The sequence below is a fragment of the Petaurus breviceps genome, unplaced genomic scaffold, assembly GCF_028583685.1.
Source record: "Petaurus breviceps papuanus isolate PSGF00001 unplaced genomic scaffold, PetGlider_PUasm1.0 76, whole genome shotgun sequence".
In the NCBI taxonomy this organism is placed as follows: Eukaryota; Metazoa; Chordata; class Mammalia; order Diprotodontia; family Petauridae; genus Petaurus; species Petaurus breviceps.
Window position 1 is genome coordinate 1549352 of NW_027186473.1, and position 16200 is coordinate 1565551.

At 39.0% G+C, this 16200-nt stretch overlaps 1 protein-coding gene across 19 annotated transcripts in view; it reads left to right on the top strand.

Annotated features, from left to right (window-relative positions):
- Window positions 1-16200, top strand: part of LIMCH1 (LIM and calponin homology domains 1) — a 384992-nt gene that overhangs the window by 338925 nt on the left and 29867 nt on the right. For all 19 annotated transcript variants that reach the window (XM_069105135.1, XM_069105132.1, XM_069105134.1 and 16 more), the window contains 3 exons: window positions 7437-7518; window positions 9549-9712; window positions 13738-13843. In XM_069105135.1, coding sequence (XP_068961236.1) covers window positions 7437-7518; window positions 9549-9712; window positions 13738-13843 — 352 coding nt within the window. The remainder of the gene's footprint in view (window positions 1-7436; window positions 7519-9548; window positions 9713-13737; window positions 13844-16200) is intronic.

The following is a 16200-nucleotide window of genomic DNA, read 5'->3' on the forward strand; positions in this document are numbered from 1 at the left end:
CGGCATGCAAATTTCTTAATAGATCTTTGAAATTGTACCTTTTGTGAGGAAATGTTTGCTTGGCATAGGGATAAAAGAACAATTAGGGTAAAGACATTCCAACATGCAAATTATAAAAGACTGTCATTTGATCTAAATAGACTTAGTTCATAGAAATGATTCCTGTTAGAATCTCCAGCTAGAAAGGACATTAATAAATCACTTAGTCCCACCCCGGTTTCATCTTTAGTATCTTAGCTTTCTGAGGTAGGTTTTAAAATCTTATTTTTATTATTATTTTTTTTTTACAATATCTCAATTTCTGCATAGAACTTTTTCCACCCAGCAAAGCCCTCCCTTGCAAGAGATTAACAAGAGAAAAATAGAAGGGAAGAAAAAAAGTAGTCCAAATAAACACATCGATTGTGTCTGGCAAGACTTTATTCAATATTCCACATCCATGGCCCTCCACCCTACAAGAAAAGAGTGATCTGTGTATTCTCAGCTTTTCTTCAGGGCCAAGCTTGATCAAAATGACCATGGTTTATTTTGAATGACCAGGCCAATCCTGCAAACTCACTCATACTCATTCTCACTGAACACTTATAACTACGATAGTTTGGCCTTGTTCTGTTTTAAGGGGTGGGGGTCTGGCAGAAAAAGGTGGCAGGTGATATTCCAAAGGAACTGCCACAACAACAAGTATAATGAGATGTCTGAGTACCTCAAAACGACAACAACACTGGCTTTATAGTCAGAGACCCTGGGTTCAAATTCTGCCTCTGGTGTTTGCTACCTAGGCACATTGTTTAATTTCCTTAGGCATCAGTTTCTTCATCTGCAAAAACCAAGGGCAGGGGCAGCTAGGTGGCACAGTGAATAGAGCACCATCCCTGTAGTCAGGAGGACCTGAGTTCAAATCTGGCCTCAGACACTTGACACACTTACTAGCCGTGTGACTTTGGGCAAGTTACTTAACCCCAATTGCCCTCCAAAAAAGCAAAAAAAAAAAAAAAAAAAAAAGAAGGGCATTGGACTATGTAGCCTTTGAGAACTCTTCCAACTCTGAATCTGCGTTCCTACTAAAATTTTTATAGTTTTAAGGTTTGAAGAGCACTTTCCCTGCGATAAACCTGTCAGGTAGGTATTGCAAGTATCATTATCCCTGTTTTCCAAATGTGGAAACTGAGGCATAGCAAGTTTGTGACTTGCTCGAGGTCACAAAGCCAGTCTCAGTGGTATTCAAATGAAATACTCTTGAGATTTCATATCCAATGTGCCTACCTTATACTATCTACCATGCTGCCTCCCACATAAAAATCAGCCTAACTTATAGTAATGACTCTCTCTTCTGGGCCTGGGCCTACCTCATAGATTTTTGTGAAAGGTTCCTTCTGGGAATTGGGAAGGAAGAGGAGAAAATATAAATCTGTTATGCTTTCTCCCTCCCCGCTCCCCGAAACTCGAGGAAGATGATAGATGTAACATTTAGTATTAAAAAATAGAGTAATAAAAATGGAATAAAGGTTAGGCTATTGAGGATTATACCCCTATTTCATACAAATAGGGGTGCTTATGTATACTTTTTCTTTTTCTTTCTTTTTTTTCTTTGTGGGAGGAGGGGAAGGGTAGGGCAATTGGAGTTAAGTGACTTGCCCAAGGACACACAGCTAGTTTTGTGTTAAGTGTCTGAGGCCGGATATGAACTCAGGTCCTCCTGATTCCAGTGGGGTGCTCTATTCACTCTGCCACCTAGCTGTCCATGTGTACTTTTTCCAGAAAGATTAAAAATTTGTTCAGCTCTCTCCCCCCACCACATACATACATGCATGAATGCATATATACATACATATATACGCACACTTTTTTTTTTTTGCCTTTTGGAAGGCAGTTGGATTTCAGTGACTTGCCCAAACTCATACAGCTAGTAAATGTGCCAACCATCTGAGGCTGGATTTGAACTCAGGTCCTCCTGACTCCAGGGCTGGTACTCTATTCGCTGTACCACCTACTTGCCCCCACATTTTTTTTTTTAATGTGCAGTATTTAAATCCAGGCACTCTGAAGATTTCCTTTTGACTTTTTCTCTGCATTTATATTTCCCATTGTTCATTATTTTTCACTCCCTGGCTTCCTGTTGCTGCGTCAACTCCCCAAACTCCTACCCACTGACCTCCCCAGCTGTCCCTCCTATTACTGTGGGCCCTTTGGCCAACCAGTCCCAAATACCCTCTTCCCACTCCCTGCTGACCATTCCTTCCCACCAGCTTCATTGCTCTTCTCCCTCATTCTTTTAATTTCACATTTAGCAAATGTCAAACACTTGTTTGGTACCTAAAATGCCTAGTGTCCACCCCTCCACAAAATTAATAAGGCTAAAACTGGAGGTGTTCTGCTTCATAATTTAGTACCTTGATAATGTTTCCTACTAGCAGTCTTGGAAATGTTCAATCAGATGCCTATTGAAACATTTCTCACTGTATTAAAGGCTTTTGAGAAGGAGCTGGGGCCAATTGCAAATTCCTTTTCAAAAACAGATTTCAGCAAAAGCCTCTTAGAAAACATGTTTATGTTCCTTCTAGATATAGTTGTGGGGCTGTTAGGTTTAGCCAGCTCTATTTATACAAAACTTCTGGCTTTGTGTCTAATTACAGTTATATTCACAAGTTTATGGAATGATATCAGCTGCAAAGAGGTCCTTAGCCAGAGGTTGTTGACATTTAACACATGAAGGGCCTGGCACATCTGGGTCCTCTTGATTATTGCAGTTAAAATGTGAGGTGTGCAGTGCTGAAGAAAGAAGCAATTTAAGATCCTTAACTGTGGTTCTTTAGTCATTTTTCAGCAGTGTCTGACTCTTCCTGACCCTATTTGGAGCTCTTTTGGCAAAGATACTAGAGTGGTTCTCCATTTCCTTCTCCAGCTCATTTTACAGATAAGAAAACTGAGGCAAACAGGGGGAAGTGACTTGTCCAGAGTCACACCAGCTGGTAGGTTTCTGAGAACAGATTTGAACTCAGGAAGATGTCTTTCTGATATCAGGCCCAGCACAGTATCCACTGTGCCACCTGGCTGCCCAAGCCTAAATTAAGTGAGATTATTGTGGTTTAGGAAATTTGGAGATTCCATCCTAGCAAAGTTCCACATCAACGTGAGTTGGATGTATTAGTATGCTTGCTACTTCTCTTAAAAGCTCTTAGCCTGTTGGTGCAATGGAAAGAGCACTAAACTTAGAATCGAGAGTACTGGGTTCGAATCTTGACTCTGACACTTACTTAACTACATGATTCTGGACAAGTCATTTGATGTCTGACCTTTATAAAACAGGGATAATAATATTTATATTCTCAACCTTTCATGGTTGTTGTGGGGAAGACACTTTGCAGAACTTAAAACACTATGTAAATGTAGGATTGTTGCTAGTATTGTTTACATTATCACTATTAAATGCAACCTTAATTTTAATATTCAGTTCAGTAAATATTTAATAAATGGTTATTGGCATGTAGAGAAGATGCTAGATCAGACACAAAAGTCAACTAGGGGGACCCAGTAAGGCTTCCTGGAAGAGGTAGTGTTGGACTTTAAAGGAGACACAAGGATGCAGCAGGGGAGGAAAGGAATAAGAATAGCATTTATATAATGCCTACTGTGTACCAGGCAGTAAGTTAAGCACGTTACAGATATTATCTCATTTGCTCCTCATACCAACCCTGGGAGGTGGGTTCTGTTATTAGTCTCATTTTACCAATGAAGAAACCAAAGCAAATAAATTAAGTGATTTACCCAAGGTCATATACCTAGTTAGTGTCTGAGGCTGAATTTGAACTCAGGTCTTTCTGATTCCAAGCACACTGTATGCATTGCTATCTCAAACTTAGTATATCAGAGTGGCAGAAATCCTCTGCCACTCTACTTTTCCAGTGTGGAACGACCCCAAATGCCATTCAAAGTTTGAACAGGGATAGCTATGTGGCACAGTGAATAGAGCACTGGCCCTGGAGTCTGGAATCGACACTTGACACTTAATAGCTGTGTGACCTTGGGCAAGTCACTTAACCCCAACTGCCCTGCCTTCCCCCTTCCAAAAAAAAGAAGAGTTTGAACTTTACTCAGTAGCCAATAGTAAGCTATTTAAAATGGTTTCTATCAAAGCTGTGAGTAGCATGCCCAGCTCTATATGTAAGGAAACATTTTCCCCCAAAGAAAGCTAAACTGTTGTTGATGACTAGAGTATGTTGTTTTTGTTCAGTTGTTCCATTCATATCTGACTCTGTGTGTGATGCCATTTGGAGTTTTCTTGGCAGAGATTCTGGAGGGGTTTGCCATTTCCTTCTCCAGCTCATGTCATAGAAGAGGAAACTGAGGCAAACAGGGTTAAGTAACTTGTCCAGGGGTCACACAGCTAATAAGTGTCTGAAGCTGGATTTGAACTCAGATCTTCCTGTCTCCAGATCTGGCACTCCACTGCTTTGGTCACCCAGTTGCCAAAAAGCTAGACTATAGATTTAAAGTGTGAAAATCACAAATTATGTAAATAATTATTCAGTATACTGCTTGGACCATGGCAAATCTCCAAACCCTTGATGTAGAACTCTTTGCATAGCCATATTTCTGGGTAGGCTTGATCTTAGAGCTGTTTTAGGAAAACCACTGTGGCTGACCCTTTTCTATATGCAGCATAGGTGATTTTGTGCCTGGAGTGGAAAGAACATGGGGGTAAAGTAACTAGAAGGAATGGAGAACAGAGAGAAGTAAAGTCAAGCATTTTCTAAGTGTTTACCGATATAAGGTGTTAGTGCAGCAATATGCTACAGTGTGTAGAGCATGGGCTCTGGAATCAGGAAGACTCATCTTTGTTAGTTCAAATTTCAGATTTCTTTTCAAGTGACCCATCCTTTTGGATGCTTGGAAATAGTTTGGGTTTGAGAATACAACAGCATATACTGCCACAGTATAAAATATTAAAATGTTTTAAAAGGGATATATAGTTAACATAAGAATTTTATGTGGTATATTTGTCAAAATAATAATAACAAATTCCAAATCAGATAAGAATACTTGAATAACTTTCTTTTCTTTACAGTTAGGTTTACAGTAGGTTTGTAGGTATACTGCATTTTTAAAAGGTTTGGAGATGAATTTTTAGAAGATTTAGAATTTTCAAAAGGTTTAGCAATGAAGTCCTTTAACATGTTGGTGAGGCTTACTGGTGCATTTTGAGGGTCTTTTTGTGCTTATTTGCAGTGACTAGAAATATTTACTTTCTCAGGAATGTAATTCAGCCATCTGGCATGGCATATTGTCTTTTCCCAGCATAAAATAACTTTTATAATTTAGTCCATTTGTGTAGAAATTGCTGGAAATTAGCATTCTGCCAATATTATCCACATTAATGTAACAGGACAATAAGACTGTCATTTTTACCATTATGATATGCATCATTTCCTCCAAATTCTCAAAACTCAACTTATTCATGTATCAGTTGATTTTAATGTTCTAGAACCATGGCAGATTATTCTTACTGTAATAACTAAAAGTAAAGTCTGTATTAGAAAGTATTCATTATAATGCCAGAAACATTGACCCATTCAATTTGGGCTCTTTATTAAACCCCCCAAAAGTCATCTACCCCCCAGCAAATCATTTGTTTAAAAACCACCTAGGAAACACTAAAAATTTATAGGAGATAAACTGCAGTGTGCAGTTTTATCTACTGTTTTCAAAAGTGTATATTGTCATGGATCATTATGGTCTTTCAGTATAGACATAGGGTTGCCATTTGTTAGGTAGGCTTCTTTTTAAAAGTCCTGAGTCTTTAGAAACAAAAATTATATTTTGTCTCTGAATCCATCATTTAGATTGTTCATACCCAAAGAGTTGAGGGCTTCGATTTAAAAAGTCCTTTTAAGTTTAAAATTTTCCATTAAAAATATAACTTTAAAAACCATACTTTCTTTTTAACAATTTGGATACAGATTTTGGAGGAGAAATGCATAATTGTCAAAGGGGTGTAAATTTAATTTTTTAATAAAATCCCTCAGAATTAGTTTTTTAGAATGTGCAAAAACAAATCACCTTTAACCATGTAATAGCAAGAATTTTTCCCTGCTGAAAAATATGCTAACAATAACATATTAATCTTAGTTATCACTAGGATAGGTTATTATATATTTTATTTATTCAAAAGATATGTATTGAAAATCAGCTATATGCAAAGTACTGTATCCATTAGAGGATAAAATAACATAAAAGGGGCAGCTAGGTAACACAGCAAATAGATCACTGGCCCTGGAATCAGGAGGACTTGAGTTCAAATCCAGCCTCAGACACCTGACACACTTACTAGCTCTATGACCTTGGGCAAGTCACTTAACCCCAATTGCCTTGCCTTCCCCCCTCCAAAAAAAAATGTACAAGATGTCTTTCCTGCCTTCAAATAGCTTACTGTCTTGTATATAAAACACCTACTCAAATAACAGTACAGTACAGTGACAAATACCATTTAAGTGCTACAAGTTAAAGTATAGAGGAAAGAAAGATTCATATAGGAAGGCATTATGATTAGAGAAGGCATCATAGAAAAGATGATTTTTTAACTGGGCTTTGAGAAATGGTCAGGATTTTGATACTCAAAGATTAGGGAGGACCTATAGGTGAAGCGAATAGGGTGATCACAGGTATGGAAACAGAAAGCCCAGTGTATGTTGGAGGAACAGGGAGTTTAGGAGTTTATGTAGGGGAGTAATGGGACGTAAAGTTGGAATAGAGGAGGTAGCTAGATGGAGGGCCTTGAATGGCAGGTTAAGGAGTTTGAACATTACTTGATAAGGTGGTGTGGTAATATGATTTTTTTTAAATAATAATTCTTTATAAATATTCACATGGTAACAGTATTCAGGATAGCTTGACCTGGAGAAAGAAAAAAGTCAGGGAAACCAGTTAGGAAACTACTCTAGTAGTTCACTAGTTAGCAATATTGTTATTGTTTGTCCTTTGCTCTCGAAGAGAGCCAAGACATCAGGAAGGTGATGCCCTGACTCACAAGTGAATTGGATTTAAGTGAGGGAGTGCAAAGGCACCAGCCTTGCTTTCTCCTCCAGAACCCTGTGGGTCCAATGGCAAGATATAGATCAGGATGAGTGGAGATGTTCCCACATCAAGCAGAAAGATACACGTTTAATGACTGATAGATTTAAGGCAGAGATAATCTACTTTTTTTTTCTTTTTTGGAGGGCAATTGGGGTTAAATGACTTGCCCAAAGTCACACAGCTAGTAAGTGTGTCAAGTGTCTGAGGCCGGACTTGAACTCATGTGCTCCTGACTCCAGGGCTGGTGCTCTATTCACTATGCCACCTAGCTGCCCTGAGAATCTACTTTTTAAAAAGAGGAGAGAGGGATGGCAAATATTAGTGCTTCAGCTCTTGTCTTTTAATGGAAATACTCTTCCTTACAGACTCCCACCATTGAGGAAGCTGAAAAGGATGAAACTGATTGTGGACAAGAAGAAAGCAGGAGCACAGAATGTGATACACCAGGTTTGTTCCATGGAAATAGTTTTGGGGTCATTCACATGGGTTTTTAAACCACAGTCTTTTTCTATGAAAGGCTTGTCAGGCAGACCACAGGCTCTTGGAGGACCTGCAGAGCTTAGGCACACTGGTCCAATGATGGAAAGCTATGTGAGAGCCATCCAAGTTAATCACAGCAGCTTATGAGGAAGAGTACCATCCCTGTCCTTTACCTCCCATCATGGTTTGCCCAGGGTTCAGCTCTGAGCGAATGCCTGACTTCTTAGTATTGGAAGTAGGCTCCTGAAATTCTCACATCCATGGACCATTTACACATATGAAAGCTTCCCAAGGAACATGGCCAATTACTGCAATATTACCTTTTACTCCAAACTAGAATCAAGACAGGTGGGGTGAAGGAGATGTGAGAAGGGAAAGCAATTCCAGATTTTAGTGTACCAATAAGGCTCCGTTATGGAACTGGTTTATTCCCACTCATAAAAGGGAATGAAAGTATATGCAGGATGATTAAAAGAGAATTCAGTAACTACTAATATAACCAGTTTGGATGTTGGTATTCAAGCTTTATCGGAACAAATGTTTTGGAGAAGGTAACTAATTAGCCATTTAACATTCCATGTCCACTGAATACAATCCTATCAGAAGCTAAGTTTGATCTTTCAGGGGCCTCTCTCTTCTCTATTCCCATCAGTGAAACTACTGACCTTCCAAAGTATTAAGAGCCTTCCCTCCCTTCCTTCCTTTTTTCTTTCCTTCCTTGTTTCCTTTCTTCCTTCCTCCCTCCTTCCCTGTCCATTTTGTACAGGTAGTTTCCGGTTAATGAAACTCCCTCTGGTTACTTGGGGGCATTGAAGGTTTAAGGTGACTTGCCCAGGGTCACACAGCCAGTCTACGTCAGAAGGGGGACTTAACACTTTGTCTTCCTGACCCCAAAGTCTCACTCTTACTATGCTGCCTCTTGTTTCCTCTCCAGTGAATCTGCAAATATGTCTGTCATGAGCCTTTAGAGTCCTTTCCTAATGAAAGGATTATACTGACATCTAGAGGTCTTATTAGAAAATTTCTTTATCTTGAAATAGTGTCCCAACTTATTTACCACCATAGATATGCCTCATATCTGCGTCCTAAACTGCTGATCATAACTTAATTTGTTTTGCTCATGGGAGCAATGTTATAATTGGAGGCTTAATTCCTGACCAAGAACTCCAGACCAAACAAATCTTTGACCAGAAATATCTTTGACAAGCAAAGAGAAAAACTAAAAATCTCTATGACCATTTAAGTAGTTGAATTATGTTCCAAGTTTCAAAAAAATGGAGGTTAAGTATATGCCATATCCAATTGATCATACAAGGGGATTTAGATGGATACTGTGGATGGTGTGTGCCTATTAAAAGCTGTCCAAGGATATTCAGATCAAGGCCTTCTTTTTCTGTAGACAGATCATTCTATAACAAGCAGAGGCATTCAAACTCATATTGTAGGAAATACCTAGACAAGTGTGGGTGTGGTACAGTAGGAAGAACCCTTAACCTTGGAGTGGGAAGATCTGGGCTTGAGGTCTGCCCTCTGATGTTTACTATCCCCAGAGGGATATAGGCAAGCCATTTCATCTCTCTGAGACTCAGTTTCTTTATCAGAAAAACAGTAATAATACTTTTCCTGGCTTCTTTCCAGAGCCATAAAGTAAATTATTAGAATCACTCCAGTATATAATTTCATTTGACCTTCATGTAAATTTCAATTTTTGTATTTTTCACTGGTATTTTCAAGTTTTGGCAATGATGCATAAACTAGAGATTTTATTGGGAATGTTGTGTTTTAGATTAAGTGACCCCAAATTAGCTGTTCTGTATCTCATTCCTTTTACCATGTCTGATCTGACTCCTTGTTCAGTACTTAAGCTGTAGTGAAGGATAAACATACTTTGGAATATTGTATTATGAATGGTTAATTTGATGTTTTATTAATTTTTTTAAATCTTGTACACTTTAAAAAAAATTGTGTCCATTCTTCTGTTTATGGATTCATTTCAGAGTGTCAACACTTTACAACAACTGTGACCCGAGCCAGCCCAACTGTGGCCTTTGTGGAGCTCAATCCCAGCCACCAGCTGAAGGATCGAGAAGCCGAAGACAAAGACCAGAGGAAACCAGAGAGTGAAATGAGTGGAAAGGTGGAGTTGGTGCTGTCACAGAAGGTAAAGGAATTAAGAGAGCAGGCACACGATAATGCATAAGTTCACGTAATTTTACTTTGCAAGTTTTTTTTTTTTTAAAGGCAACAGATTGTGTAATGGTCTCCAATCCTCCTCACACTTCTCAGTGACCAAGGGCAATGACCCATCTTCAGCTTTCTGTATCCAAATGCTCAAAGACTGCCATTCTAGGCCAGTGGGTCACACATGCTATTTTTCTTAAGTTAATTGTTCACATTCTTAAGTTAATTGCTCTCTCAGGTTGATTTCTAAACAGAGTTTACAGGCCTTTGCTAATTGTGTTACCTGTGTAATACGTGTTATCATGGTGACTATCTTTTTAAAATAACTTCTAATCCAGAGTGGCTCTGGAAGTAAACTGAGAAATTTGCCAGTTGTGGCTCCAATTCTTTCTATTAAGTGAAAGAATCTTGAACTAAAACTAAGACAGCAGGTAGTGAGTGGGCTCTTGGTGGAAAGCCCAAGATTATTGTGTAAAAATTCCAGCTACTTATGTATTATACCATTTGCATGGACAATTATGGGGTTTGAGTAGTTGCCAGAGAAAAGGTTTGTACTATAAGTGGCCTCAGGAGTCAGGAAGACAGCTCTTTGACCATGGGCAAATCAATTAAGCTCTCAGGGCCTGTAGGTAAATCTCCAAGATCATAAGTTATAGCAAAGTAAAGTGCCCATATGAATTGGTAGAGGAACATCCCCACTGGGAGAGCCATGTGCAGATGAAGCCCTAGGGCTTTATATTTTTCCTTATTGGTACTAGAGAGCCACTGAAGATTTTTGAAGAGGGGAATCTTGCTTAGACCTATGTTTTAGGAATAATAACAGTAGACTATATACCATGTGAAGTCCTGGGAATGAAAGATAGTTTTGATTGGGAGAGAGGAGGAAATGAGGAAAACCTCCAAGGAGAAGAGAAGCATTTGAGTTGTGTCCTAAGAGACAGACAGCATTTCAACAAGGAGCATAATAGTCTGGAAGAAGCTTTCCAGTCTTAGGTGTGATAAGATATATAATAGAGGGTTAGCTCAGTTGGGCCTAAATATATGGTAGTAGTAGAAAATAAGTTTAGAAAGGATAAGGATATGGAGAATTTGTTGAATTTATACCCTGTTGAATTTATAATCCATAAGAGAAAATAGAATTTTCCCAGAAGGCTTGAGATCATTAAAGTCAGATTGAGGAGTTAGAACCATTCCATAAGAAAAGAGAGAGCCTGTTAAGGGTTTTAAGCTGAACAATGATCTGACCCAATCTGTGCATGTAGAATATTAATTTGTCAGTGATGTGAAGAAGGAATTGCAAAGTATGGGGCAGCCATATGGAAGGAGGAAAACTGGCTAGGTCAGTCATCAAGCATTTGTTAGGTGCCTGCTATGTGTTAGATGCTATGCTAGAGATAGAAAAATGTAATTGAAAGTGTCCCTGACCTCAAGGCACTTATAGTCCAGCCAGTGAAGATGGCATGTATATACATGTATACACAAAATAAAGACCAGGTGATTTAGAGATAAAGGCCATAGCAGCAGGATCAAGAAAGGCCTCATGTGGAAGGTGGCGCTTGAGCTGAGTTTTGAAAGAAACAAAGGAGGCTATTGTAGTAACCTAAGTAGGAGGAAATGGAGGCCTTTCGTGGGATGATGATTATGGAAGTACTCTAAGGAAGGAGCAGATTTGAGAGAGATTATGCTTGAGTTCTGATTGCACTTGGCCAGAGACCAGACACTGCCTCCGTGACCTAGCAGTGGAACTCAGAAGAACTTGGACATTAACAAGTCCAACCTTCTCGTTTTATGGGTGAGGAAACTGGAGCCTTAGCCATTATGTGACTTACCAAAATCACATAATTAGTGTCAGGATTTGAACCCAGGTTCTCTTACCCCAGAATCTGGGCTCCCTCCACACTGCTAGGTCCCCTCAGTTTCAGTTGTGAATGACTAAAAGAGTGACAGTGTCATTGAGAACAATAAAGCCAGGAATAGTGAGTCATGCATGGCCTGTATTCCTGGGCCACCTCTAGTGCGCAGAGTACTGACTTACACACAACAAGGGTTCAGCAGATATTTGTTCATAATCACTGTGGGCTTCCCCTGTGAAAGTTATTCCCTGTCCCCAAATGGAGTGATGATGCCTGTTTGCAGGTAGGAAGAAATCTCATTTCTTTGTTACAGAGACCCATAGAGGAAACTGCCTTGCTGGGAGCCTCTTTTTAATGAACTCATGGGTGAAAAGTGTTTTGAACCAACTAGGGAAAAGCGGCAGAGTTATTACTTCTCCTCAGCCCCCATCAGTAACAATTCTTTGCCTGCATTGCATATAGAAGCTAAATCATTGGAAGGGTAAAAGAGATCTGTATTTGTAGTCACCATTACTTTTCTTGATTTCTCTGAAGACTTTTTCTTTGTAAAACAAAATCAAAACCCTGCAAACATGCATGAGAGCATCTGATAAAAAGCCCATAGCCTACTGATTTACTGCCCTTGGGCCATGGCTATCTCCCTCACCCTCACTTGTCTTTTCAGCTACTGCTTGTAAGAAAACAGTTTAAAGTTAAAATTTATGGGGTACTAACTCCTGTATGATTAAAGGCATCATAAAAAATTTTAAATTAAAGTTAACTTTTAGATAACTACCCTGACCTATATGCTGCAGTTTATTCAGTCCCTCATTTGGGTTGAATTTATAATCCATAACAGAAAATAGAATTTTCCCAGAAAGCTTTCTTAACATTAAACTTTCATAATTATAGACAGATTACTTGTGAAGTCAATCCAGAAACACCTCATGTGCAGAAATCCTTCTGTCTGATAAACTCAGTTTTCTAGCCTCCAAGATGCAATCCGAGTAGCCAAAAAAGAATATAAGCACAAATTCCATGCATTAAAGTTCGTTGATTTAAGAGTCACAAATTAAGAGAGAAGGGCACTGCTAGAGTGGGGTTTACCAATCATAGTGAAAGGAGATAGCTGACAGACTGGTCACAAGAGAAGAAACCCAGTGGAGGTTGTGGAAAGAAGAAGGCATGGGAACTCAGTCTGGGGCTATTTCCTAGCACTCAGCACAAATAGCCCTAGATACTCCAGTGCCCAGTGAGGGCATTCTGTTTTGTAGTTTAGTTACAAGAATCCATCACAGTGATCCATTCAGGAAGCAGAAATTGAATTAGTACTCAGCATTCTCTTTTGAGAAGCCAGGTTTGTGTGTACATATGTACATGAATGAAGACTGAGGAAGAAATCTAGAGGGGTGTCAGTAAGGTTTGATGTTTGTTAGGTTATTTTCTATACAAACACTTATTTTATAGAGGCAACTTAGGGAACAAAGTCAGTGTTGAGTTCTGGACTTGGAGTCAGGAAGACCTGAGTTCAGAACCTAATAACCAACTTCGTGACCCTGAGAGCAAGTCACTTAATTTCTCTCTTATGAACTTACATAGTTCATATTTAAACTATTGTCATAAAAAAGACCCAGGAGTAGGCATATGTAAATATTTAAGAACATTTTATCCATCAAAAAAGGTTTTTTTTAAATTTTTTAATATAACTCTGACTTTGGGAAAACTTGCTTATGTGCTTATCCCTTTAAAATGCTGAATAAATAAGCATTGCCACTTGTAAGAAGAGAAGAATATCCTCACGTCAGTCATAAGAACTCAAGAAAACAGTGCATAGTACCCACTCCTTATGTAACTGAGTTAGAGCTTTGCCTCTTTAGGGTTACAGGAAGTATGTGATAATCATGGCTCTTCTACCACATGGAATTTGGTTTTTCTGGGAGAAAAAGTGGTCAATGCCAGTTGGGATGATGGGGGAGTTGCCCAATTTTAAAGTCTCCAATTATGGTCATTTAAATGCAGAAACTCAGAAAGAATCCGAAAGATCAAATGTTTTGGTTCCTCCTATTTCTGTAATAGAGGAATGTTGTCTGCTCTGTCCTTAAATTTCCTTTCTTCCTGAGTGTTTAATACTCCAAACGCCCTTAATAGTCATATCTGCTGCTTATTTACACAGGCAACGAAGCCAAAGTCTCCAGAACCAAAAGCAGTTCTGTTGTTTCCATACCTGAACCAAGTACCAGAAACCAACCAATCAACTTTGCCAAATCTTGATTCACAAGGTAAAGAAAAAGAAAAAGTTTCCTATGAATTTCACCTACTTTTATTCAGGGCTGTGATAAAGGGTTCATTTCTCCAAGAAAAGATAAGGCATATCCTATATATGGCAGAACCATCAGCCCTGATTGGTTACCAGGGACTCTAGTAGATTATATGACTGGAGAATGGGGATGTGGAGCCTGCAAATAATCAGGAACATGACTGAAGCTGCCTTGAGGAGGAGGAAGGACTTTAGGATGGGGGCTGTGACTTCATTATATTCCTGTCTTCTTACTCAGGGATCCACAGCTGTAGCAGAGGTGTGGAACATAATGCCGATGGTCCACATGCAGCCCGCAACATTCCCAAGTGTGACCCAAACCAGATCAAGATATAATTGGAGAACAGTTGGGATTTAACAAAATAATAAAATGCAATATATTATAGATATTAATATGGTATTTTCTAAGACCATATGTGGCCTGCAGGGTTTCTTAGGTATGGTATAGTGATCCCCTCCCCTCATTTCTCTTTGAGCTTGATGTCACTGCTGTTGGGGACCCACTGGTATATCCAACAAATCTGACGCTGCCTTCCACTCCCTCAGCCAAGGCCACCAGCAGCCTTCAGAGGGAGACCCCCTTCCTCAAGGCCTTAATAAGTAATATACTGTATGTGAGCTGCATTGGCCTTAAGTGATTCCACTGCTAAAGGAGAAACAGAAGGGAGGAGAGGAAAAGCATAGTTGATTAGCTTTTGGTGGATATGATCTGGAGCTGCACACAAGGGTGCAGGCCAGAGATGCCTGGCTATTTGTTTCCACTTCTCTTTTCATTGAAAAAGTGCCTGTTTCTGACTTACTCTTAGCAATGAAGAACCATTATTTTGATATGGCATTAGAGTTTATGTTGCCTTCTGGGACATGATTTAGGCCCTGTCTTCACAACAACCAACATCTGTTTTAGGAGAGAAATAACCAGTACACATAGTTGTGGGTACCAACTTCTTAATGTGAAAACTGCTTCCATTCTGTCATTAAAGTATTAGTTTCAGACCAGTGAATTTAAGGGTTTAAAGGCCAATAATTGCCTGTCAGTGAATCCCATTGAGTGTGGTTCCAATCCATTTGGTTCCTGTATCCCCAGCACCTACCTCAATCCCTTAAACATAGTAGACACTCAATAAATTCCTGTTGGATTTGGATTCAGTACCAGTGGACATAAATGGATATTATATGCAGAGCATGTTTACCTTTAATATAAACAAATCTTCAGTTACATGTTTAAAAGGAATTTTATGCTAGAGAATGTACTGTTAAACCAAAGGAATTTACCTCACTTATAAATTGCCCAAATGTAGCGTTTCTAAAAAACCAATTAGGGAGCATTGGTATATAGATGAATTTTACTGGTCCTCTCCACCTCTAAATCCTAGGAGTTTAAACAGGTTTTCTTCAAGACAAACATGTATGCTTCTGCATTTCCTCTATGATCCTGTGATTGAACATATCTATTGGAGAGATATATTATTGTTTAATTTTTTTCATACATTCTTGTAGAGTGATTGAAAGTGTTAGACAATTAAAAGTGTACATTAAGGACATTGCTGATAGGAAAGTATAGTGATGCTTTTAGGTTTATCCATTGTATTTTTCTGAGAAACACAGAACCTTGGATTCATATGACTTTATATATTGTGTCCCTCCCCAGCCCACTGCCTTTATAAAGTGAAGGTCTTTAGGTCTCTGGTAAGTGATGTTCAGAAGTATTTCTTCTTATAAATTATAAAAACTGAAACATGTTTAGGTGACTTTTCATATCAAAAGTAGATGCAAGATTAAAACTAGGTCTCTTGGCTCTTAGTCTATTGTTCTGTTCACCAGTTAATCGGTCAGCAAATAATTATTGAATACCTACTATGTGCTGAGAATTGTGCTAAGCTCTGAGGATACAAATAGGAGAAAAAAAAGAACAGAGGGAGGAAAGAAAGAAAGAGCCAACTCTGTACACAAGGAGCTTACAATCTTACAATGAGGGAAGACAATAACAAAAAGAAGCTGGGGAGGGGAAGTGTTGGGGAAGGGGGCCGAGCTCCTGCCTTAAATGGAGATTTGAGAGTTCATGGCTCCAGCTTCCAATCAGAAGGACAGAAGGTGGTGAATGAGGCAGAGTGCCAAGGCCAGTGGGGTCTTACAGGCTGACGAGGTCCCCCCAGTAATGCTTCCTGAGGCACCATGGAAAGCCCCAAGAATAGTCAAAAGAAGTCCCAAAGTCATACAAGCAGGTGAGACAAGAGAAATCAGACTTTGGCATCTCCTGATTTTTTATAAAGTTATATTTCTAAATTAATGAAGCTGTCATTCCAGTATCTTTTACTAGTA